The 23,852-nt window shown below is 46.1% G+C and overlaps 1 protein-coding gene across 7 annotated transcripts in view; it reads left to right on the top strand.

Annotated features, from left to right (window-relative positions):
• ELAVL4 (ELAV like RNA binding protein 4) overlaps positions 1-23,852 on the top strand; it is a 161,371-nt gene that overhangs the window by 118,045 nt on the left and 19,474 nt on the right. For all 7 annotated transcript variants that reach the window (XM_056815171.1, XM_056815172.1, XM_007480197.2 and 4 more), the window contains exon 3: positions 18,212-18,315. In XM_056815171.1, the coding sequence (XP_056671149.1) occupies positions 18,212-18,315 (104 nt within the window). The remainder of the gene's footprint in view (positions 1-18,211; positions 18,316-23,852) is intronic.

Genomic DNA, 23,852 nt, shown 5'->3' with positions numbered 1-23,852 from the left:
TTCCCACTGATCCTGCCTTACTGTTTGATTCCCAAATCTCCAAGCACTCTTCATCCTAGATTCAGTCAGGAGGATCTTAAAATGGATCACAAATACTTGTTCCCTGCTGTTGCTATTATTGTTCATCCTCCTCAGTCATATACATTTTTTCTATCCTCCCCCCAATCCTTAAAGAGTCTGTCACTGAATCAGTGTGCGCTCTCCTTGTAGATGGCAATCCTGCACCTTGTAGTGGTCCTTGAGAAGTGCCATAGCTAAAAAATGAAGGAGACTAAAAAATGAAGGAGAGGTGGCCAGCCTAAGGATGGATGTCCTTGAACCTAGCTAGATGACAGGCCCTGCCTTTAAGCCTTGAAGACCTAATGTGGGGCCTTCCAGTGTCCAGGCTCTCTTTCCTATCAAAAACACCTCCCAGGCTCAACAAATTATGTTGGGTCCCTGCAGTTTGTTTCTTCTCCCTCTTAAGTAAAATCTAAAAGAAAGTTGTGATTTTTAAAGGAGATGATAATTGCTATAGCATCTTTTGAAGAAAGGCTATTTTGAAATGAAGGATGGAGAGAAGAAGGAAGGACAGACAGAAAAGAAAGAAAGAAAAAGGAAGGAAGGAAGGAAGAAAGAAAGAAAGAAAGAAAGAAAGAAAGAAAGAAAGAAAGAAAGAAAGAAAGAAAGAAAGAAAGAAAGAAAGAAAGAAAGAAAGAAAGAAAGAAACGAGAAAGAAAGAAAGGAAGGAAGGAAGGAAGGAAGGAAGGAAGGAAGGAAGGAAGGAAGGAAGGAAGGAAGGAAGGAGGAAAGAAGGAAGGAAAGAAAGAAGGAATTAATTTCCTACTAGGGAAAAATAGGAGAAAAAATGATTACTTTCCATGAACACTCTTGACTCTGCCCCAGAAACCTCTTCGTCCTGGAAACTCATTCAACCTCTGGACTTCACACATTGGAAGGATCCCCCACCCCCCTCCAGCTTTCAGCATGTCTGTCTAATTGGCTGAGCCCTCTTAGATCCTCCATTTTTAAGATGCTCAGGCCAGCCTTATTTTTGTTCCTTTCCTGACTGCACTTCCGACTCTCCTGGACTTTCTTTAGCTCACTAGCCATGTTTGGGGAATGGTGTTTGTAGGATCTTTACAGGGATATATGCCTGGACATAGCTTAAGACATGGGAAAATTGGCAGAAGCTCCCTTATGGAGGAGCCAATGAGCACAGCTCTTGTCTGGTACCCAGTCTAAAGTTATGAAACTGAAGAAGAAAACCCAGATCCTGTCCCTCCCTTCTTCTAAAACCAGGCAGAAGAGACTTGAATTGGGGGCCCAGGCCCGAGGTGTGTCTTTAAATTGCTGAGCATTGCCCTGGACTTTGCCCAGAGGGGATACAGTCCCTTCACAGCCAGGATTTCTAAGAGCCTGGAAGCCCTCCCCGTGGACTCAGACATAAATATCCACCAATCTTTTTGTCCCTCAAACTAGCAGCTGCATCTTCACGGTCCAGAATAATGTTTGCGTGTGCACTAAATGCTTAGAATCTCTCTCTTTTCAGGTACAGCCCCACACAGCTAATCATTCTTGGTGACAACATACCCTCCTCCGAGAACAGCCATATGTTGGACTAGGCTAGATTGTCAGAACTGGAACCATAGAATATCAAGCAAGGAAGGTCCCAGCTGAGGATCCCAGACTCTCAGGAAGAGGGGCCTGCTAATCCCTCCCAACCAGTGTCCTAGAAGCAATCTCCCATTACCCTGTACCTCATAAGTCATCATCTAACTTCTTCTGCAAGACCTCCAGGGAGTGGAACTCTTTGCCTCCTGAGAATGATTAGACAGCCCTAATTAAAAGGAAGTTTTACTTGAACATCGAGCCTAAATCTACCTTCTAGAAACATGTACCCATTGCTTCTAGTTGAATCTCTTGAGTTTAAACAAAACAAATCTATCTTTCCCATGACTGATCTTCAAATAATTGAAGATGGGTATCTGTGTGACCATGGCAAAGTTATTTAAACTCTCTCAGCCTCAGTTTCTCATCCAAAAAATGAGAAGTTTTGATCATATGATCTCTGAGGTCCCTTCCGCCTTCAAATCTGTGGTCTACCTTATGTCTTCACTTTTTTGCAGTAAACATCCCATCCCTTCAACAGATCTTCATGTGTTTTAGACTCAAGACCTTTTGCCATCCTAGTTGCTCATCCCAGAACTGAATATACATTGTCAGATAAAAGTCTGATGAAGGCAGAATTCAGAGGGACTATGACCTCCCTGTTCTTGGAAGCCATTCTTTTCTTAATGCAGCCCAAATCACATTAGTTATTTTGGCCTCCATGTCATATTGCTGACTCACATTGAGCTTGCAATTCACTAAAACCCTCTAGTCTCTTATAGATAAATTACTGACTATCCATCCTTTCCCAATCTTAAGCTCATGGAGCTGATTTTCTGAACCCTAGTATAAGACTTTATATTAACCCCTGTTGAATTTCATCTTTTTAGATTCAGCCTGACACTCTAGCCTGCCAAGTTCCTTCTGGACCCTGATTCTGTCATCTACTATGTTAGCAAATTAGATAAGCATAGCATCTGTGCCTTTATCCAACTCATTGATAAAAATGTTAAATAGCACAGGGCCCGGCACAGATCCCTGGGGAACTTCTCTGAAGACCTCTTGCCAAGATGACATTGCAACATTAAACATTACTGTTTGAGCTGAGCCAGTCATCTTTCCCAAATTCATTGAATTGAGATAGCATCTAGCTTATATCTCTCCATCTTTTCCCACCAGAATAGCAATAGAAGCTTTATCAAATGCTTAGGTTAAATCTCTATCAGCTTTTTATAGCATCTCCTTAATCTATTGGTTTACTAACCCTGTCAGAAAAAGAAAAGAAGGTCAGTGTGGCACAACCCTAATCTCGATGAAGCCATGCCACTTTTGGTGACCTTTGCACCCCTTTGTAAATGTCCACTACCTATCTCTTTAATGATCCCTTCTGGAATTTACAGAGAATCAAAGTCAATCTCATGAAGTTTCTCTTGAAAATTGATATTTTTACCATTCTCCTGTCTTGCATGATTATTTCTCCCCCATCTTTCAGCAATCACGATGGCTTGGTGGTCATATCTTCCAGTTCATTCTGTATCTGACAATATAGTTTATCTGGGCTAAGTGACTTGAATTCTTCAAGGGCAGCTAGGTACTGACTTATACTTTCCCTAAATTTCTTGGGTATCAATTCTGTTAGCCATTTTTGTTTTGTCATTTGCAGGGCAAAGGTCACTCCTTGGCTGGTAAAACAAGGACAAAAAGAGAAACAAGCTACTCTCTCTTCCCTATTTTGTCAGTGATTGTTTTCCTGTCTGACCCCAAGTCACTGGTCTGATCTTTCTATGATCCTTCCCTTTCCCTCTGTATTGGGAGGAACCTTAAGGATCATCTTCCCTAATGCCTTTTGTTGACAGATGAGGAAGTGGAGAGATCCTGATGTCATCTGGCTAGTAAATAAATGATGGATCCTAGACTCAACTCAGATCTCTGGCTCGAGTTCTTCAACCACTTTGGTTATTAAGTTATATGCCCTCATTTGAAAGGGGCTGTATCCCTAAAGTACTCTGATTCATATGTTCTTGTTAAATACTTCTTCCCCTCTGCACAAGATGGTCTAGTTGCCAATTGGCAAGCATAGAAATAAGTCTAATAGAATCAGGTCCTTCATTGGTGGGGAAAGGGACCCTGGAGGACTTCTGCCTCAACTCCTCCATGAAGAGTGAATCCCCTCTATGACATTCTAGAAGAGAGATTTAATTCAAGATGATAGAAATTCCATAGTTAATTAAAAGATTCCCAAAATTTAAAACCAGGGACTTAAAAAGCAATTAAGATTCTACAAAATACCTTTGAGTTAATAGCTATTTTAAAAATACTGAATGAATTTTTAAAAGTCATTGCTGATAATAACAGAATATTTATTAATCTAATGAAACTCATTCTATTTCAACTCAATAAGAGTTTTTGAAATGAGATGTTTTGCTTCAATGTCCCTTTTTAAAGTCTTTAAATCCAAGTTCTGTCTGATTGGGCAGACCCTCTTTTCCCAGTTTTCATTAAAGCAGTATTTTTTTAAAATGTGGGATGGATGGAGCTTGTTATATATTGGAAAAATGCATGGAACTTCAATTAATTACTTCTTCTTAGATCCTGGATCCTCATACCTTCTTGCTTCCCCCCCCCCATCATTGTTTCCTTTATATTTCAAGGCCCAGCTCAAAATCTATTTCTTTCATTAAGCCTTCCAAGAATTCCCAATAATTAGTGACTTTTCTTTCTTACCTTCATTTAATATAGAGTACCTTTTCATCTTTTATTCCAGTCTCCATTGAAAGTATTTTAAAGATAACATCACAGCCTTTTTAGGCATTATTTTATCCTCATTGCTAGATTTTATGGTATGTGAGGACAGGGTTCACCTCCTAATTATTGTTGTTTATTCTTCAGGGCCTAGTGTGCTCTGTGGAACATAGATGGTCATAGTCAACATTATTGAATAAATTAATAAGTTAATAAGTGGATTTATGAAGAAGTCAAAGACTCTGGTAACTAGGGGAGGCCTTGGAGGGCCATTTTGAGAGGCAGTGTGGTGTAGTGGAAGGATGACTTGATGGATTGGCCATCAGAAGACCTATGCTGTCTTGGAACTTCTGAGCAGCATTTCTCTCAATTCATTGACTTTAAATGAGTCCCTGACTCTCACCTTGTTTGTGTTTATGGGCCACTTGGGTAGGCAGGCCAGTAAATCCCATAGACATTTTCTCAGAATCATGTCTTTATTTTTTAAACCCTTACTTGCTATCTTAGTATCAATTCTAAGACAAGGGCTAGGCAATGGGAGTTTAGTGACTTCCCCAGAGTCACATCGCTAGGAAGTTCTGAGATCAGCTTTGAACTGATTTTCGATTCCAGGTCTGGTGTTCTATCCACAGTGCTACCTAGTTGCCCCAGAATCCTGTCTTTTAATGAATATAATTAAACATGCAGGATTATAGAAGAAACTAATTATATAGAAATACTGTTATCAACTAATTTTTTTTAAGTTCATGTACTCCCAAGTTAAGAACGTTCTGTCCTACAGCCTCCATTTCCTTACCTATGAAATGGGAATAATAATGGTTATCCAGCTTAATTAAGGCTATAAAGACAAACAGCAAAAGAATGAGTGAAAGTACTTGGAAAACCATGAAATGTCCTCTTAGCTCATCTAGTCCTCTCTTGACAGATGAGAGTCTCTTCGCCCCTTTGCCAACCTTTATTGTTGGGCCCAGTTTATTACTCCAGGTTTTAAAATGCCTTTGAGTTGACAGTAGCTAAGATTCTCAAGATGATAACACAAGCCCCTTGGGCCATTTTCAGTTGGGGAGAAGTTTCATCAATAGAATTTAGCAGCCAGAGGTCCCTGGTTTCATTGGTGTGGGGCCTCCTCTGACTAGCTTGATGCCCTCCTGCCCCTTGGCATTCGGTTTGATGAGGTGCTTTGACCCCAAATTGTTCCTTGTCTCTTGACCCCAACAACAGATGGGCTTGTATTTATTTGATCCCTGAAATGACAGAGAACCACTGAGGTTTATTGAGTGAGGATAAAGGGCATGATGAGGCCCAGCCTGTAGGAAAAGCATTTTGGCCACTGAGTGGAAAATGATTTGGAGAATTTAGATCAACTGGGAGTGGAATGGAGTGGAGTGGGGAGAGAGACATGGAGCAATGGGATTATGATTTACCTTCCTCTGTCTAAATTAATATTGAGATAAGAAACCAACGACCTAAAAGGCCTTGCATGTGCCTGCCACATCTTCATACCCCTCCATCCAAGTATCTCGAGGAACTGAAGCAGGCCCTACATGCCACGTGAGCCTCAATCGGAAAGAAATCAAGCTAGCATCAGAGCGTCCTTGAGTTGGAAGGGACCTTAGGCCTCCTCTGATTCATGCCATCCCTTTCTGGAGATGGATGCTGGACAGTCCTGAGACTTGAAGTCATGGAAGAGATGGCCCTGAGGTCGGCCCTGAAGGTCTGGGAGGAGGAGAGGCACGATGTGTCTCTCGGGCAAGACATCCGATGGAAGGCATTCCAGGTTGGAGGACTAGCTTGGTCAGAGGCACACGGAAGGGAATGATGAAGACTTTGCAATTGATGATGGAGAGATTGGCTTGGCTAAAGTGGAGAACTGTATTGGCAACAATGGGGGAGAGAAGAGGAATGGGACCAAATTAGGGAAGGTCCTTTGCCTTTTTAAGGCATCTTCTTTCACATTCATTTTCTCTCTCCTTGTTTTGAAGAGTGACAAAAAACCCAGGGGTTTGCTCATACTGTTGGGGAGGTACGTGTGGGTGGGAAGATGGAAGAGTTTTGGGGAAGCTTTAGTAATGCTTTCCAGAGCATCCACTTGCATGTTGGAAAAACCCTCCCTGATGCCCTTGAACTTGAGCTAGCTCTTGACTTTTACCACCAAAATCCTTTGCCTTCTTACTGGGTTTCCTGGGCCTCGTCTATTGAGAAAGCAGCGTAAAATCCAACTATCCATCTACATCTATGCTCGTCCTTTCATGTAGGTAAAATAGCTACATAATTTCCTTATTACAAAGCAATAATTGAGATTCCTGTAATGATGCCAGGTTTGCAGTGAGCTTTACCTATGTCGTCTCATTTGAGCTAGATAGAAATGGAATTAAGACTATCAATAAGTGAACAGCATTAATTAAGCACTTATTATGTTCCAGGCTCCAGAGACAAACAGGAATGAAAGGTTTGGCTAGACTACACACACTTCACAAGGGAGTAAACTGAGTCTTATAGAGGTGAAGTGACTTGCCAGAGTCATTGCCATTAAGGAGGAGAGGCAGAATTTAAACCCAGGTCTTCCTGATGCTAAGGCTGATGCTTGTTTAATTAATTACCTTTTAAAATATCTCTTCCTCTTGTTTCTACTCCTGGACTATTTGCTTCCTGGTGTACCCCACCCTGAGAAGTAGGTAAGGAGAGAACCAAAAAGGCCCACCGGAGAGCACTGTGGATGGGGTAGAAGAGGAGCAATCTCTCTCTCCATTATGTGCTTTGGGATCCCAGCTCATGCCAAAAGAACAAACTGAGTTTCTTCTAGATCTTTCTCTCTGTCTAAATCCCATTTACCCTTCGAAGCACATCCCAAGGATTAGAACTGTTATAAGCTCTAGAGCCCAACCTATCAGTGGGAGGCTGATGGTAGGAGCTGAAATTCAGACTGGGATGTCAGAACTGGGTGAGAAAACAAGATCGAGGGAGCTGCCTGTTTGTCTGACTCAGCCAACTCCCAGGGCATCTGCCTTGTTTGGCAGCTGTGGATCGTCCTTGATGCTGCCCTGTGCTGATGTGTTGGGGTGCAAGTTCTGTACCGAGCCACCCCCTGACTCGGGCACCCCAGCGGGGACGCTGTGGGTCAGGCCTTTGAGGGAAGGGATTCTAAATGCCGTAGACATGGTGCCCTCCTTTGTTCTTTGTCCTCTCTCAATTTATTCTTTCACCAGTCTTCAGAGGGTGACTAACTATTACTCTCAAGATTCTAGGAATCATCCAGAAAGGCCAAATTTCTAATCCTGTGGGTCCTGAGCCCCCACTGGTACACTCATCAGCTATACTGACTTAATCGTTTTTAGAAAAGGTTCTTATAAAGAAACTATAGTAAGAATAATTAGTGTAAAACATTCCTACAAAAGCACACTCTACATGGGAGACGTGCTCAAAAGAATACAACCGTATTGCCGTATGTATAGACTATATCTGTGGCAAAAGGCTAACTTATGGGATTTAACGTTTTATGGCTTACAAGTGCCTTCTTGAGCCCTTTGCGGCTTCTTTTCCAGTGCAGGGAGGTCAGATGCCTTGAGGCTGGTACCATTCTGGGGGGGGGGTCCCATTCTGGGGGGGTTGCTCTCTTCTAGTTTACTCCCAGTGGCTCTCTATCCCTGACACATTGCGTCAGAGCCCCTGACACTCTGGTGATGCCCCGGCCATCACTGATGGGCCACAAACGTTTATCAGATGTTTACTATGTATCAGGTACAGACAGAAAGAAAGACTGACCCTGCCATTATGAGGATTGCCTTATAATGAGAGAAGACAATTCAGTACACAAAAGGACATCTGAGGTTGAGTGGTACCTACTGAGGCATGATGGGAAAGTCCAGAAAGTCAGAAACACAGAAGGAGGGGGATGAAGGTTGACCAGAGTGGAGGTTCTGGAAGAGAACAGAGCTATAATATTTATTTATATATATAGATGTATGGATATAAAATGGATATAATATAAAACATAGGCAAGAAGTATGCTCTAGAGTGAGAAGGTTTGAAGGGGATGATGGATGATCTAGGGTAAGGCAACCCCAGACCCTGAGGGAATTTCCAGAGCAAGACTGTAGCCGAGTCATAATGTTCCAGTTCATTTTACAGATGAGGACACTGAGGCAAAGTGAAGTGACTTGCCCACAGTTACATAGCTAGTAAGTGTCTGAGGCCGAATTTGAACTCAGGAAGATTAGTTCTTCTGATTCTAGGCCTGGCACTCCATCTACCACACTGCTTAGCGGGTAAAATATAGGTTGAACTATTTCACGGTTTCCCCCACTCCATACATTCCGGCAGTATCTCGTTACCGCCACCATCGGGTATCTAGTCCTCTGCTTAGCACTTCCAGGAAAGCCAGAAGGAAATGCCCAACAGCTCTTCCTACCTTTGAGGCTCACATCTTCTTCCTCTCAGAACAGTCTGTGAATCAGCACCACAGTCCCTGCTCCCAGCTTTTGTCCCTGCTGTGCCCTCCCTCCTCTCCTCTGCCACGCGGCATCCCTCTAGTCCTCAGAGCCCTTTCTTTGTCCCCTCACTGCTCCCTACCTCCACCGACTGCTCTGTCCCCTCTAAGACTACCTTTCATTTATCCTCACTTTATCTCCTCTGTGCTTAGTCATTGACATGGCATTTTCCTCCTAAGAACGTGAGCTTCTCAAGGCAAGGACCATTTACTTCTCTTTGTACCCCCAACCCTTCGCAGAGGGCCTGGTCCTTAAATTCTTGTTAATGGCCTGCTTTTAGCATGAATCAATCAGTTCCCAAGGACTGAGAAACAAGCACAGAGAATCCAAGATTTCTGCCCACCTGCCCTGCCAAGAAAGGCCAGACTTGTTCAAAAACAAAGATGGTGGCAGAAGGCACTAAGGAAAGAGGAGATGATGGACCAGCCATGGGGGGAGGTCTTCTGGAGGAAGGAGAGCCAAGAAAGGAGTCAGAGACTAAGACAGAAGAGAGCCACAGTCTGTAATCTGCCCTCATCACTTCTCCTGGAGCCTTCATGGGAGTTTTCTGCTGGCTCCATCCTTAAGAATGACCACAAATGGCTCTTCTGTCTTGGAACCAACAGTATCCATAGCAACCCTTGCTGGGTCCTCACTGAAGTCAGGCCACATTTCTTAGTTTTGGCATTTAAGGCCCTCAGTGATATGGCCCTAGTACAGTTGTTAAGTATCTGAGACAGGATTTGAACCCATGTCTTCCTGACTCCCAAGTCTAGTGCCCTACACATTTGAACCACTCTTATTTCTTATGTTCTCCTTTCCCCTCATTCCCTCTCTCCCATGTGTTCTCTTTCCTCACTTCTCTGTCTTTTATAACAGAACTGGGATCTTGTAAAATGTTAAGATCAGACTTGTACGAAAGCTCATCTCTCCTGCCACCCATTCTAGAGGAGACTGAGGCTCAGAGAGATGAAGTGAATTGCCTGAATTGTCCACATCTAGTCCTTGCACAGAGCCCTATAGGAGGTCTAGTCTCCTGATGCTGTTACTAGCCCATGGCCTAACAAGTTGAGTCACCACTCAGCCTCAGTCTTCCGCTCTGCAAAATGGGGGTGACAAAAGCACGTACAGAGTTGTTTTGAGAGGAAAATGAGCTAAACGTAGACCACTTTGCAAACCCCAACAAGCTGTAAAATGTTAGCTTTTGTTATTACTTCTATCCCTGTGGCAGGGGTAATCAGAGAGGGCTTTCTGGAGGAAGATGGTCTGGGCTGGATCTCAAAAGATGGGGAGGATTTAAATTGAGCCAGAAGAGCACTTTGGCTGTGAGAATGACAGGAATGCGGAGACTCATCCCTTCCCACAGTCTCTCCTCCTGCCACGTAGGGCCTAAGGGACCCACTTATGGCATCATAGAGCTAAGTGTGGAATATGCCCAGAGGCTTCTTGAGAGGGGTGCTGGCGTTTACCACGGGGCCTTGTCATGAGGGAGGAGGCTGGACTGGGGGCCCCAGGACCTGGGTCTGTCTGTTGGCTCTCTTCCTCTGCTACCATCTGCATGCCTGGGATCACAATAAGAGAATTTCTGAGCTAGAAGAGAACACATGGCGGTCATTTATTCCAGGCACACAGTGGCTGCAGAGTTCATTAGGGCCTCTCATTTTTTCCTAATTAAGTCAATCAATCAGGCAATCAGCAAGCATTTATTAAGCTTCTGCCTTATGTGCCGAGCCAGGGTTAATGCTGGGAATACCAGGAAAAAGCCAACACAGCTCCTGCCCTCCAGGAGCTTCCATGCTAATAGGGGAGGCAGCAGGGGCTTACCTTAGAGGGGAGGCCACCCACAGCCAAAGAGGGCCCAGGAGAGGATGTCTCTAAATGCTGAATAAGGATAAAGAAAGAAGGGAGAGACAGAAACAGGGAGGGGGGGTGGAAAGAGAGACAGAGAGAGAGAGACAGAGAGAGAGAGACAGAGAGAGAGAGAGAGAGAGAGAGAGAGAGAGAGAGAGAGAGAGGGAGAGACAGACAGATGGAGAGAGAGAGAGACAGAGAAAGAGAGAGAGAGAGACAGAGAGAGGGAGAGACAGACAGATGGAGAGAGAGAGAGACAGAGAGAGACACAGAGAGAGAGACAGAGAGAGACAGAGAGAGAGAGACAGAGAGAGAGAGAAAAGGAGAGGGAGGGGAGACAGAGAGAGAGAGATGAAAGAGTCAGAGAGAGAGACAGAAAAGGAGAGAAAGACACAGAGAGAAAAGGAGAGGGAGGCGAGACAGAGATAGACAGAGAGATGAAAGAGTCAGAGAGAGAGAGGGAGAGGGAGGGGTGACAGAGGGATGAGAGAGAAAAGGAGAGAGAGGGAGAGATAGAGAGACAGAGAGAGAGAGAGACAGAGACAGAAACAGAGAGAGAGAGAAAAGGAGAGGGAGGGGAGACAGAGATAGAGAGATGAAAGAGTCAGAGAGAGACAGAAAAGGAGAGAAAGAGACAGAGAGACACAGAGAGAGAAAAGGAGAGGGAGGCGAGACAGAGATAGACAGAGAGAGGAAAGAGTCAGAGAGAGAGAGGGAGAGAGAGGGAGAGGGAGGGGAGACAGAGGAATGAGAGAGAAAAGGAGAGAGAGGAAGGGAGAGATAGAGAGGAGAGAGAGAGAGGAGGGAGAGGGAGGGGAGACAGAGATGAAAGAGAGAGAGAGAAAAGGAGGGAGAGAGAGAGGAAGGGAGAGAGAGAGACAGAGAGAAGTAGAGAGAGTGAGAGAGAGAGAGAGAGAGAGAGAGAGAGAGAGAGAGAGAGAGAGGGAGGAAGGGAGAGAGAAAGACAGAGAGAGAAGGAGAGAGATGGAGAGGGGGGAGGGAGAGAGGAGGAAGACAGAGACAGAGATAGAGATGAAAGAGTCAGAGAGGGAGGGAGAGACAGAGATGAGAGAGAGGGAAGACAAAGGAGGAGAGAGCACAGGAAGGAGAAAGGAGACGAAGGAGAGATGATGGAGCGAGAGGGAACAAAAGACTGGTAGACCAAGTGGGGAGTCACTTAATTTCTCTCAGCCTCAGTTTCCTCATTTACAAAATGAATGAATGATGAGCATGTCACCTGCCTCTTGAGATACTCTACATAAAATGCTTTGTAAAGCTTAAGGGAGGGAGAGAAGAAGCATTTATCGATTGCCAAATACGTGCCAAGGGCTATGCTAAGCGCTTTACAAATGTTTTCTCATTTAATCTTCACACCAGCCTTCGGAGGGAGACACTATTATTAATCTCATTTTACAGTTGAAGAAACGAGACAAATAGAGGTGAAATCCCTCGCTCAGGGTCGCAGAGCTGTAGGCATGTGAGGTCAGATTCGAACTGGGGTCTTCCTGACGCCCGGCCAGTGCCCGGTCCACTGCATCACCTACCTGCTTGCTGCTAGTATTGATAATAATAGACGTTTGGTGGCCTACCATCCTCCAACCATTGGCTTGCTTTGCACTAAGATTCCAGGTATGAGCCTTTCCCTCTCCCCATTCACTTTCACCTTCTCCCTCAGCCCCTCCCCAGGCCGGGTCATTTACCCCACCAGCATCCTTTGTCAATTCCCGCCGGGGCACAATTCCAGGCCTGCCGAGGAGCTCTGATTGGGTTGGGGGAGGGGGAGGGGCGCCCTCGGCCCCGTGCCTTCTAGAGCTGGTCCGGCCCAGGCCAGGGGAACAGAACAGGGCCGGAAGGGTCGGCCTGCAGTCAGCCCTCCCTTATCTAGGCCAGTGGAAGAAAGGGAGCCCTGGGAGCAGGCGGTGCTCGTCTCCTCCTCCCTCCCTCATCAGCATCTTTTTCACTCTGATTACTGGTCTTTCTGGGTAAATCGGCCGGTGTGTCCCCGTGCACAGCGCACAGCGGGGCTGCCTGGGCCGGGTGGGCAGTGAGCGGCTTGCCCCCGGCACGTGCCTGGGCCTTGGCTGCGCTGGGATTTGGTCCTTGTGCCTGGAGTGCAGTATTTCAGCCTGCGCCAGGGATTCTCACCCACCAAAAGCCCTTACTCACTCAGATGTGCTCCTCCACAGCAGCTGCCCATCTGGCCCGGCCTCAGGAGCTTGGCAGATGAGGAGCGCGGTGGGCAGGGCGGCCCCAGGAACGGCTGACTCTGCGTGCTCAGACGTTGTCTTCTGTCTGGGAGTGCGGCGCCGGCCCGGGTCACTCCCGATCCCCTATTTCTGATGAACTTCAGGGCTGCTCCCTACTCTGAATCTCATTTTACAGTTGAAGAACCTGAGGTTAAATGACTTGCCCAGGGTCACCTGCCCTCCCTCTCTCAGATCCAAATTTAAAGTCCCCTCCTTGGTGCACAAAACCCTCTTTAACCCTGCCCCTTCCCACCTTTCCAATCCTTTCTGTAGTCCTTCTACATGGATCTCCTTACTGTTCCCGGCGTATCACATCCCATTTCCCATGGCCAGGCCTTTGCCTTGCCTGCCCTCATGCCTGGAATGCCCTCCCTCCCACCTCTCCTTAGTTTCCAGTTTCTTTCCATGTGCAGCCTTCCATAGGAGGTCTCCTGACCCCTCTCCATCTATCCAGCTACTAAGACCTTTGAGCCCATCTGCTCTGAAGGGACTCTCTCAGTTCTTACCTTGGGAGCTCCCTGCCTTTCTTCTGCTTTTTAAAAATATCTTTGCCTTCTGCCTTCGAATTGATGCTAACTATTGATTCCAAGACACGAGGGGTTAAGTGACTTGCCCAGGGTCACACTTCTAGGGAAGTATCTGAGGCTAAAGTTGAACCTGGGTCCTCTTGACCCCAGGCTTAGTGCTCCATCCACTGCGCCACCTGGCTGCCCTGGGTTTTGTTTGTCGTTGTGTCCCTGGTGCTTATTGTAGGGGTTGACACATAGCAGATGCTTTATAAATGTCTTCTGATGGCCGATTGAATATGTGTCTGCTGTAATAGGCCAGTGGCTTTAAAGGAAGGAGGAAAATGAATGGACGGTTAACAGCAGGGCTTTTTATCTGGCCCTGAAACGCAGCCAGAGACATGGGGCAGGCCCATCTCCTCCCAGCCCAGCCCAGCCCGCTTGCACCACAATGTTCCCAGCCATCCCAGTTCCTCCGAGAGGCTCAGCGGGTCACATGCCTTCCCTGCCTGTATGCAGGGATGGTGTTACACTGGCAGGAGCCATATCCTCGCCCTTGAACGGCGTGGAAATTTTCCCTACCTGGGGCTGGGATGCTCTGAAGCCCAATTTGGAAGAGAATGCTGAGCGTCAGCATCGGCAGCCTCAGCTGGCAGTCTCTGGTGATTGGGGCAGAAGCCCATTCATTCATGAGTCAGATGTGCCCAGAGGTAGCTTCTCCTTGTGTTGGCCATGTGTGCCGTCTCTGTCTCTGTCCATCTCTCCTCTCTCTCTGTCTCGGCCTCATTTCTGAGGCTCTGTCTCTCATATGTTGAGAGGTTTCTCCTTTGCTAAATAGTCTGCTATCATTTTGCTTGGTGATGTGTTGGGGCTGTTGGTGGGCATTTGATCCATCTATCTCTCTATTTGTCTGTCTATCTATCTATCTACCCATCCGTCCGTCCATCTGTCTGTCTGTCTATCTATCTATCTATCCATCCATTCATCTATCTATCCATCTATCCATTTGTCTGTCTATCTATACATCCATCTATCCATCCATCCATCCATCCAACCATCCATCATCCATCCATCTATCTATATCAGTCTATCCATTTGTCTGTCTGTCTGTCTATCTATCTATCTATCTACCCATCCATCCATCTATCTATCTATCTATCTATCTATCTATCTATCTATCTATCTATCTATCTATCTATCTATCCATCCATCCATCCATCCATCTATCTATCCATTTGTCTGTCTATCAATCCATCCATCCATCCATCCATCCATCCGTCCATCCGTCTATCCGTCTGTCTGTCTGTCTATCTATCTATCTACCTTTCTACCCATCCATCCAACCATCCATCCATCCATCCATCCATCCATCCATCCATCTATATCAGTCTATCCGTTTGTCCGTCTGTCTGTCTATCTATCTATCTATCTATCCATCCATCCATCCAACCATCCAACCATCCATCCATCCATCTATATCAGTCTATCCGTTTGTCTGTCTGTCTGTCTATCTATCTATCTATCTATCTATCTATCTATCTATCTATCCATCCATCCATCCAACCATCCAACCATCCATCCATCCATCTATATCAGTCTATCCGTTTGTCTGTCTGTCTGTCTGTCTGTCTATCTATCTATCTATCTATCCATCCATCCATCCATCCATTCATCCATATCTGTTTAATGGCAGGTGGGAGCCCTTTTCTTGGTGTTTCCTCATAAAACAGTGACCTCTTAGCTCCAGTTCAGCCCTGTGTTCTTTGGAAAGGGCAAAGTGATCAAGGGCATGGGGTAGCCAGCAGTCACCAGGCGTCCCTGCTTGACCAGCTAAAGGGGGGATTCCAAGGAGTTTGGATATGGCTCCTGAAGGCCTTTGGCTTACGTAGTCTTTTCATCTTCTCAGGGGAGTCAGGTGGTCCCCACCTAAGAGCATATGGGTGGCCGACCTTCTACGAGAACTTGAAAAGCGAGGTGTATTTTTAATTTCCATGGATGTCTGCCTAATTTTAGATAGGCTCCTGTCTTCCCCAGAAACAGACACCAATTCCCTTGTTAGGAATTCTCCTACATAAATTCTCACTGGGGGCCGCGTGTCAGGAGGGAATAAATTGTCACTTTTTTCAGGTGTAAAAGGTGAGTCAGGAAAAATTCCAGGAAGAGGCCGTTGTGGTGTTGTGAGTATTATTATTAACCTTAGAGCCCTTCATAACCATGAGCTATCGTCGTTGTTTTGTTTTTATGTGGCGAGGCGTTGCTGGATTTCCAGTTTATAATTTTATCATAATTCTGTCTCTCTCTCCCCCCTCCCTCCTCCTTTCTTCTCTCCTCTACGTCCTTCCATCCTTCCCTCTGGTTCTTCTTCCCCTCTCTCCTCTCCTTCCCTCTCTGTGAATTGGGCCAGAAGTGCTGGCCTGTAGACCTGGCCACCTTTCTGCGGCTGCTACGTTGGGTGAACGTGACCTACTGAGAAGCTGTGCTTCAGGGGAGCTCAATGGAAGTAAAGGATAATAACCTGGATGCCATTTAAAATAGCGACACGTTGTGTCTGGAACTGTCTGAAAGCACTTAGTCACTGAAAGGAAGCATGGGTTTAAATAGAATAGACGATAAAAAGTGTTTGGGTACACGATTCTCTTTTTTTAAATGGCTTCTGTTGTCTTCAAGGTAAAGTTAAATGAGAAAATTGCAGGATATAAGTGGATTTAATTAGATTGATGTAATCTGACTGCATAAAGCCCAGACAAAATGAGAAGAAGCTGATGTTTTAAAACCAAAGAAATCCAGGCCTCGTTCTTGTCTTTTTCAAAATGGAGCCAGTAGGCTCTTGAAATGAGCAAGAATCGTGTCAGTGACACGGACAGAGAGCACGGAGGGACACTCACTGCGGAAGGTGAACGATCCGCGCTGTGAGTGCTCGGGTGCCCCCCGGTTGTGGGGGGTCGCCTGTCCCGTGCCCCCCCATCTATCTAATGACAGATAGGCTTGGTGGGCTGTCACACCGCCATATGCTTTCCAAGCTGGAGTGAGGAGGGAGAGCCGAAGGGTGACGACTGGGAGGGGAGTTGGTGGAGCTGGATGTCTGTCTGTCCGGCATGCCCGTGCGCATATACATTGATGCGTGTTTGTGTCCATAAACAGCAGGGAGGTGTCCTAAGCCTAATGGGACTTCTTAGAGACAGGTATGTTGGTCCAACATTTTTTGAAATTGATTTTTAAATTAGATTTGATGAAAACAACAACAACAACAGCAGCAGCATCTCAGGGTAGGAACCCAGTTGTTTCCTAGGGCCCCCCTTCCTACTACCAGTATCAACACAGACATTCACCAGCCAAACAGAAGCTGTTGAGCTGATTTTGGCTGCTAAAATGGGCTCTCGTCAAGAGGCAGCGGCAGGCTGTTTGGTCTCCCATCGGCGTCAGCGGCTCTCTGAAGGAGGCTTTATATAACCCTTCTTTCCTGGCGTGTGATGTCCTTTCATTTCACTCATGGCGGCCCCGCCGACGCCCACGGTGCCTGGACACTCAGGCTCGTTCCTGCAGCTGTCCCAGCGCGGTGCTGCTGAAAGGAGGGGGATGTCAAAGACATAAAGTTTCCGATGATATTTTTAGCTGATGACACATGGCGGAGGGAGCTGATGGACTATTTATAAGCATTAGCATGGCTGCAAGTACATTATTGGGTTTGGAGTGGATGCCTGGGTTGGTGGTGGTCGTGGCGGTGGCTTTTTTGTTTTTAATCAGGAAGCCCTATTGCCGGTTCCCTCTCATTTCTTTCTTTTTTAAAATATCTTTACCTTCCGTCTTAGACTCCGCACCATGGGGCTAGGCAATGGAGGTTAAACAGGGGGCAGCTGGGTAGCTCAGTGGATGGAGAGCCAGGCCTAGAGATGGGAGGTCCTAGGTTCAAATCTGGCCTCAGACACTTCCCAGCTGGGTGACCCTGGGAAAGTCACTTGATCCCCATGGCCTAGCCCTGACCACTCTTCTGCCTTGGAGCCAATACACAGTATTGACTCCAAGACAGAAGGTGAGGGTTTAAAAAAAATGGAGGTTAAACAACTTGCCCAGGATCATAGCTAGGAAGCCTCTGAGGCCAGATTTGAACCCAGGACCTCCCATCTCTGGATCTAGCTCTCTATCCACTCGTTTTTTTGCAGACTGTCTCCTTACAGAGCAGATGGACCTCCGGATTACAAACCTCTTTGACTTTGCTCTCTACTACACTCTCCCTGGTGGAAAAACAATTTGGGGGGTGGGTAGAGTAGAGGCTTCCTTTTGGGTGGGTGGGGACCGAGGATACATAGCAGCCTCTTCAAATTCGAGCATCTTATGCGCTCTAAGCCATACTCTTACTGAGACCCTACAGTGGAAAAAGCACCTACTCTAGGGTCGAACGTGGGTTCAAATCCCAGCTTTGACGATTAGAAAATGCTTTGTAAACTTAGGTGAGTGTCTTCCCTTCCTCCTGTCCTCCTCCATAGTATGAAGGGATTCTGCTAAGTGGTCTCTGAAGTCCTTGACGTTCCTCAAGCTATGATCTTTTGGTAGGTCTTCCAGCGTGCAGGATTCCCTGTTCATTGGACCATGAACCCCTGCGGCCAGTAAGGCTAGCCCAGAGTGAGGCTCCCATCATACACGTGGAAGATGACGACCTCTGGTCTCTCGGCCCACTCCTACGGGGGTGGGGGTGGGGAACTGCTCCCCCAATGAAAGGTATAAGGAGGAAGTGTAATCGGCGTGCTCCCAGGTCTGGGGGAGCGTCTCTCTGAGATACTAAGCCCTCTTTTGTTTCTTTGTGTTTCTACAGGGCAGAGTTTGGGGTATGGATTTGTGAACTATATTGACCCAAAGGATGCAGAGAAAGCCATCAATACTTTAAATGGACTCCGACTCCAGACAAAAACCATTAAGGTAAGAGGATGCCAGAAGCGTCTGTCTGTTAATCCGCTTCAGCCCTTCCCTCGCTCTTCTAGCCTGTTCCCCAAAGACACGGCCGGATGGCATCTCCTCCCCAAAATCCAGGCGGGCCCCTTGGCAGCTGGAAGAGTATTTTCATCGTCTCCCCCACTCCCCTCGCCCCCAGCCCAACGGCACCTTTTTCAGAGTTTTATTTATAGACAAAAACATTAGCAAGAATTTTGAGCATTAGCAGGAAGGGGAGTGTTTTTTTTAAACCAAACCAAATAACCACCAACAGCCAGAGGTACAGGAAAATTCCAGCGGGTAAGAACGATCAGCAAACAGAGCTGACGGAGGGCTTTGGGAAATGTTGACTCCCCAGAACTTGGCTTCACGTGGCAGGTCTCTGAGTGAGATGAGCAAGAGAAAGGGGCCCCTTTCCACCTGACCCCCATCCATGGCCATGCTGGCCAGTTCCTAGACCGGGTCCCCAGATTCTCTTGTCTGACAAAGCTTCGGGTGAAAGGAGAAACCCTTCCCAGAATGGACCCTCTGCATAATGAAGACGAAACTTTGAAAAGAATCCCTCTTTGCCTTCCCTTTCTTAGGTATTTCCTACTTACCCTGTCTATATCTTGTGTGTACGTATTTGCTTGTTTGATATTCCCTCATTAGATTATGAGCTCCTCAAGGCAGGGATCCTTTTGCTCTTCTTTTTATCCCCCAAACTTCTGTGTGCCCAATGATGGTGTAAATGACAGACAACACTGATAACTTTCTTCAGTCCCCTGCCAGAAGACCTTTTGGCCCCAAGTCTTGTTTTATAGATGGAGAAACTGAGGCTGAGAGAAGTTAGTGACTTACCAACTACTTTGGGTAGCAAATCTATAAATGCTAAAATATTTTCTTACCTAACATTCCATGTAAAGATTCTATCAGATCTCTGCTCTTCTAGGCTCAGAGGACATCAGGGATGAGAGGGACCTTTGGGTTGAATTTGCAGAGGAGAAAATGGAGGCCAAGGGAAATGACTTGCTTAAGAGTTGCCCAAAAAGTATGTAGAGCTCTATAAAAATAGGCTAAATTCTTTGGGATTGTTCATACCTGTTGGCTTGAAGATTGGTGTGTGAGTGTATCTGAACATGTGCTCACACATGTGCAGTGAGATTAAGGGACTCTGCCTTTCATCCTTGGGCAAATCTCTTATTCTCCCTAGGCCTCAGTTTCCTCATTTTAAAATGATAGTGGTGGATTAAAGGATCTCTGATGACCCTTCCCATGCTATACCTGTGTTCTCATAATCCCTAAAACCCTTTGTCATTGGTGGCTTTTCTATCACACAGTCATTATGGGTCAGAGGCAAGACTTGAACTCCTATCTTTCCAACTGCCAAGCTGGATCTCTATTCACTAGACAGCACTGCTCCTCTAGTTGTAGTTATGTAAATGGAAGGGACTTTCTAGGGCAGCCCAAACCTCCCCACCTCTCATCCCAGCTCTCCATAGTATAGTGTCTCACCTAAAAGGTAATTTGTGTCACAGAATTCGTCTGCTGAGGATTTTGAAATTTATCTTCACAGGAGTCTTAGTTTGGGAATCTGCTTTAAATAATCATTCCTGATATGGATTTTAAGAAAAATTAGATTATTTTAAAATTCTGTTCTGGAGTAGAGTCTTATTCACTGAGATAGATGTGCACCTCACCCCCTCACGTTAATTCCCTGTATGCACACAACGATTAATAGGGCGTATGGTGACTGTGCACACGCACACACACACACACACACGCACGCACGCACGCACGCACGCACGCGCACATGAATATCCACTGTTAAAAAGGGATCTATAAGTCATTTCTAAGCAGTGTCGTCCAGATCGAGACTAGAGCTCGGATGACCCGTAGGGCAGAGGAACACAGTTCTGAGCCCAGTTATATACCTTCAAACCCCCCACCCCTTGCCTTGACTTCTCTCAGATGAAAAAGCTATATGATCTCTTCCAGATCTAAAATCAGTGTCCCATGGCACCAAGTGTCTATCCTTCTCTCTCCCTGTTCCTTTAACTAGGGGGAATACAGTGGCTAGAGCTGTTAGGAAGGCCAGAGTTCAAATCCTGCTTCAGACTAGCTTTGTGACCCTGGACAAGTCAGTTCATCTCTGTCTGCCTCGGTTTCTCATCTGTATATAAGTAAGGAGAATAATAGCACCTACTTCCCAGGGTTCTTGTGAGGGTCCAGTGAGATCGCATGTAAAGCTCTCTGCAGGCCTTTAAGCAGCCATTATGGTATCTGTACGACACATTGTAGGGGTTTTATGGAGCTCTCTAGGTTTCAGTCACATGATCCTCATCCCCTTCATGGACCAGGATGTTTTCTTTGTATTGTATTCCTGGTTGTAGCTTTGGAGAATTCTTTGGAAAGCTGCTCCGGCTTTTTGTGTGCTGCGTTTGGATGGGTCTTCCGTGAGGGGTGAGGGTGGTGGCAAGGTCTGTGGAACCTTTCTTAGCATTGGCCTGTGTGAAGGCTTAAGTTCTTGGCTTGGGCCAGCAGCTGATGGGCAAAGGAGATGTCCTAAAAAGCTCATCACGCTCTTTCTGGGGGGCAGACAATTACATGGGCAGGCCAGTTCTTGGGCTTCACTAATGCCACCTTTTCTGGAGGGAAACGTGGGCTGATCACCTCTCAGCCTGCCCCTTGGGGCGAAAATAGGCACTGACCCTGCAGGGCTCGGACTTGGGTTCGAATTGGGAAGAGAGATGAGGCTGGGCAGCCGAGGGGCTCTTCGAAGGCCTGGAAGAGTTTGAGGCCACATTTAAGCCTCGGTCTTCCCAACTCCAGGCCTGGCTCTCTATCCACTGTTCTACCTACTTGACCCTCTTCTGTGTCTTCTTTGGAGCGGAGTTTTCCAAGCTGGCTCTCCCAACACCTATTTGGTGTTCTTCCCATCTCCAAACGCTACCCATTCTTCACGTTATCATCAGCTACGTGTCAGGGGATGGGCCTACGGTGACAGGGAGAAAGGGAGAGCATCCCAGAGGAGGCATGAGATCGGCACGTGGATGGGAGAGTGAAGACACTTGGCTAAAATGGACTGATGTCCTGAAGAGCCAGTGAGGGAAAAAAGTCGTCTGCTAGCATTTATTAATTTACTTACCATGTTCCATGCCCTGTGGTAAGTGCTGTGGAGATAGAAGTACAAGTGAAAAGAAATTAAAAAAAAAGAATCTCTGCCCTTAAGGAGCTTCCACTGTCATGGAGCAGCCAAGACAGCACATTAGCACTAGGGGCAATAAACTGTAAAGTCCCTTCTGTGTGGCAGATCACTCCTGTTAGAGATATAGCCTGAGCAGAGACAGGGTTCCTGCCCTTGTGGAGCTTAAAGTCAAGCAGGAACAGATGATACGAGCTCTAATGCAGAACAGTATTCATGCCCAAGCATGGACACTCTGCCAGCGGACCATCAGACCCAGAAGACCTGAGTTCAAGCCCAGCTTCTACCAGGTGGTGGCTCGGTGACTAGAGAGGTCATCTACCCTCCCAGGGCACCCAGGAAACCTCTCTGACCAGTCTGCCATTTACAGCTATCATCCTGTTTCTCAGCCAGCTTGCCCCAGACAAGCTCATCACCAGAAATCTCAACGTCTCCGAGATTGCTGCAGCTTGGATGCCCAACACTTCCTCAGATCCTTCTTGCCTCTCCCCTCAGATAGGAGGGCTAGAGGATGGAGGGGGCCCCTTTATGACCTCCCTTTATAGAGGAGTCCGAATTCTATCTGTCTCTTCATCTGCTAGCTACTCAGCTTGGTTTTTACTCCTGAAATGGGGCAGGTGCCCTCTGGAGCTGTCCTTCCAATCTCTTTTCAGCTTCCTTTTTGTGAACAGCCTCCCTTTAAAAAAAATAACAAAAAACCCTTACCTTCCATCTTGGAATCAATACTGTGTATTAGTTCCAAGGCAGAAGAGTGGTAAGGGCTAGGCAATGGGGGTCAAGTGACTTACCCAGGGTCACCCAGCTGGGAAGTGTCTGAGGCCAGATTGGAACCCAGGACCTCCCATCTCTAGGCCTGGCTCTCAATCCACTGAGGAGTTTACAATCTAGAAGGCAGGTATTAATAAATGTTTATTGACTTGACAAAAAAGAGTGGGAAATGTACAAAAGAGGGAACCCTTCCTGGTGAGGCCAAGTAGATCCAGACTGTCTAGGCAGTTGCTTGTGTCTGTGAATGAATAAAAATGTATTGTTTTTGTACTTAAAAAAAAAACAAAGGAAAGTTGGAAAGGAAGCTCCTTAAGGGTAGGGATCATCTTTTTTACCCTTGTATTTCTATCTAGAGGGCTTAGCAAAGTGCACAACACATAGTAGACATTTAATAAATGTTATATGAACTTCCTCCCAAGACCACTTAGTACATCAGCCCATTTTAGCCAACCCAAGTGTCTTCACTATCCCATCACTGGACTGGGCTTGAGGTTAGGAGATCTGAGTTCAAGTGTGACCTCATACACTCACCTGTGTTACCCTGGCAAAGTCATTTAACATCTCATAGCCTAAGTTTCCTCTCCTGTAAAATGGGGAGATAATATTTACAATGGAGCATTGTGAGAAGAGGTCTTTGGAAACTTTAAAGTGTTATGTAAATGTAGGTTATTATTATCATCGTGTGGGCCTGAGGAAAATGACATTTGAGTTGGGTATCAGAGAGTGAATAGAAATCTAACAGAAAGCGAGGCAGAGCTGGGGAGGAAGGCATTCTAGACATAAGGAACAGCCTGATCAAAAGCACACAAGTTGGGCTGGATATTATTAAGAGGGCAATAGGCTGACACAAAGCAAAGGGCAGTTCCATACTGTGGAGGGCCTTGAATGACATATAAAGAATTTAAATTGGGGGGGGGGTTAGGTAGTAAAATAGATAGAGCTGTGGACTTGGGGTCAGGAAGGTTAAGTTTGAATCTTAACTCCAAACACTGTTTGCGCAGCCTTCTCTGCCTGAGTTTCCTAATCTGTAAAATGAAGGATCTAATTCCTTACTTCAAAGACTTGTAAGGAACAAATGAACAAATGTATAAAGCATTTTACAAACTTAAAGTGCTACATAATGTTAGCTACAATTGCTATTTTCATTGTTTAGTAAATAATATGGAACTATTGAAATCCTCTTCCTGAGTTCAAATCTAGACTCAGATACTTTCTCACTGGGTGATCCTGGGCAAGTCATTTAACTCTGTCTCAGTTCCTTGTCTGTCAAATGAGCTGGAGAGGGAAATGGCAAACCACTCCAGGATCTCTGCCAAGAAAACCCCAAATGGGGTCACGAAGAGTTGGACAGGACTGGAAACAACTGATCCATTCTAAGGAACCATTGAAAGGGTTTGAGGACCAGAGCTATGTGTAAAGAAGAGAACTCCAGCAGCTTGGGGAAGATGGTCATAGAAAGGGCAGACATGAGAAGATCTGTTATTAAACTATTGCAGTAGTTTGGACAGGTGAGAGGTAGGCCTTGAATTTAAGGGATAGGAATAGAAGAAGAACTGGAGGTGAGAGAGGATGG

Source organism: Monodelphis domestica, chromosome 2 (assembly GCF_027887165.1).
Source record: "Monodelphis domestica isolate mMonDom1 chromosome 2, mMonDom1.pri, whole genome shotgun sequence".
Lineage (NCBI taxonomy): Eukaryota > Metazoa > Chordata > Mammalia > Didelphimorphia > Didelphidae > Monodelphis > Monodelphis domestica.
Note: the sequence above shows the minus strand (reverse complement) of the source record. Positions and strands in the feature narration are given on the sequence as shown.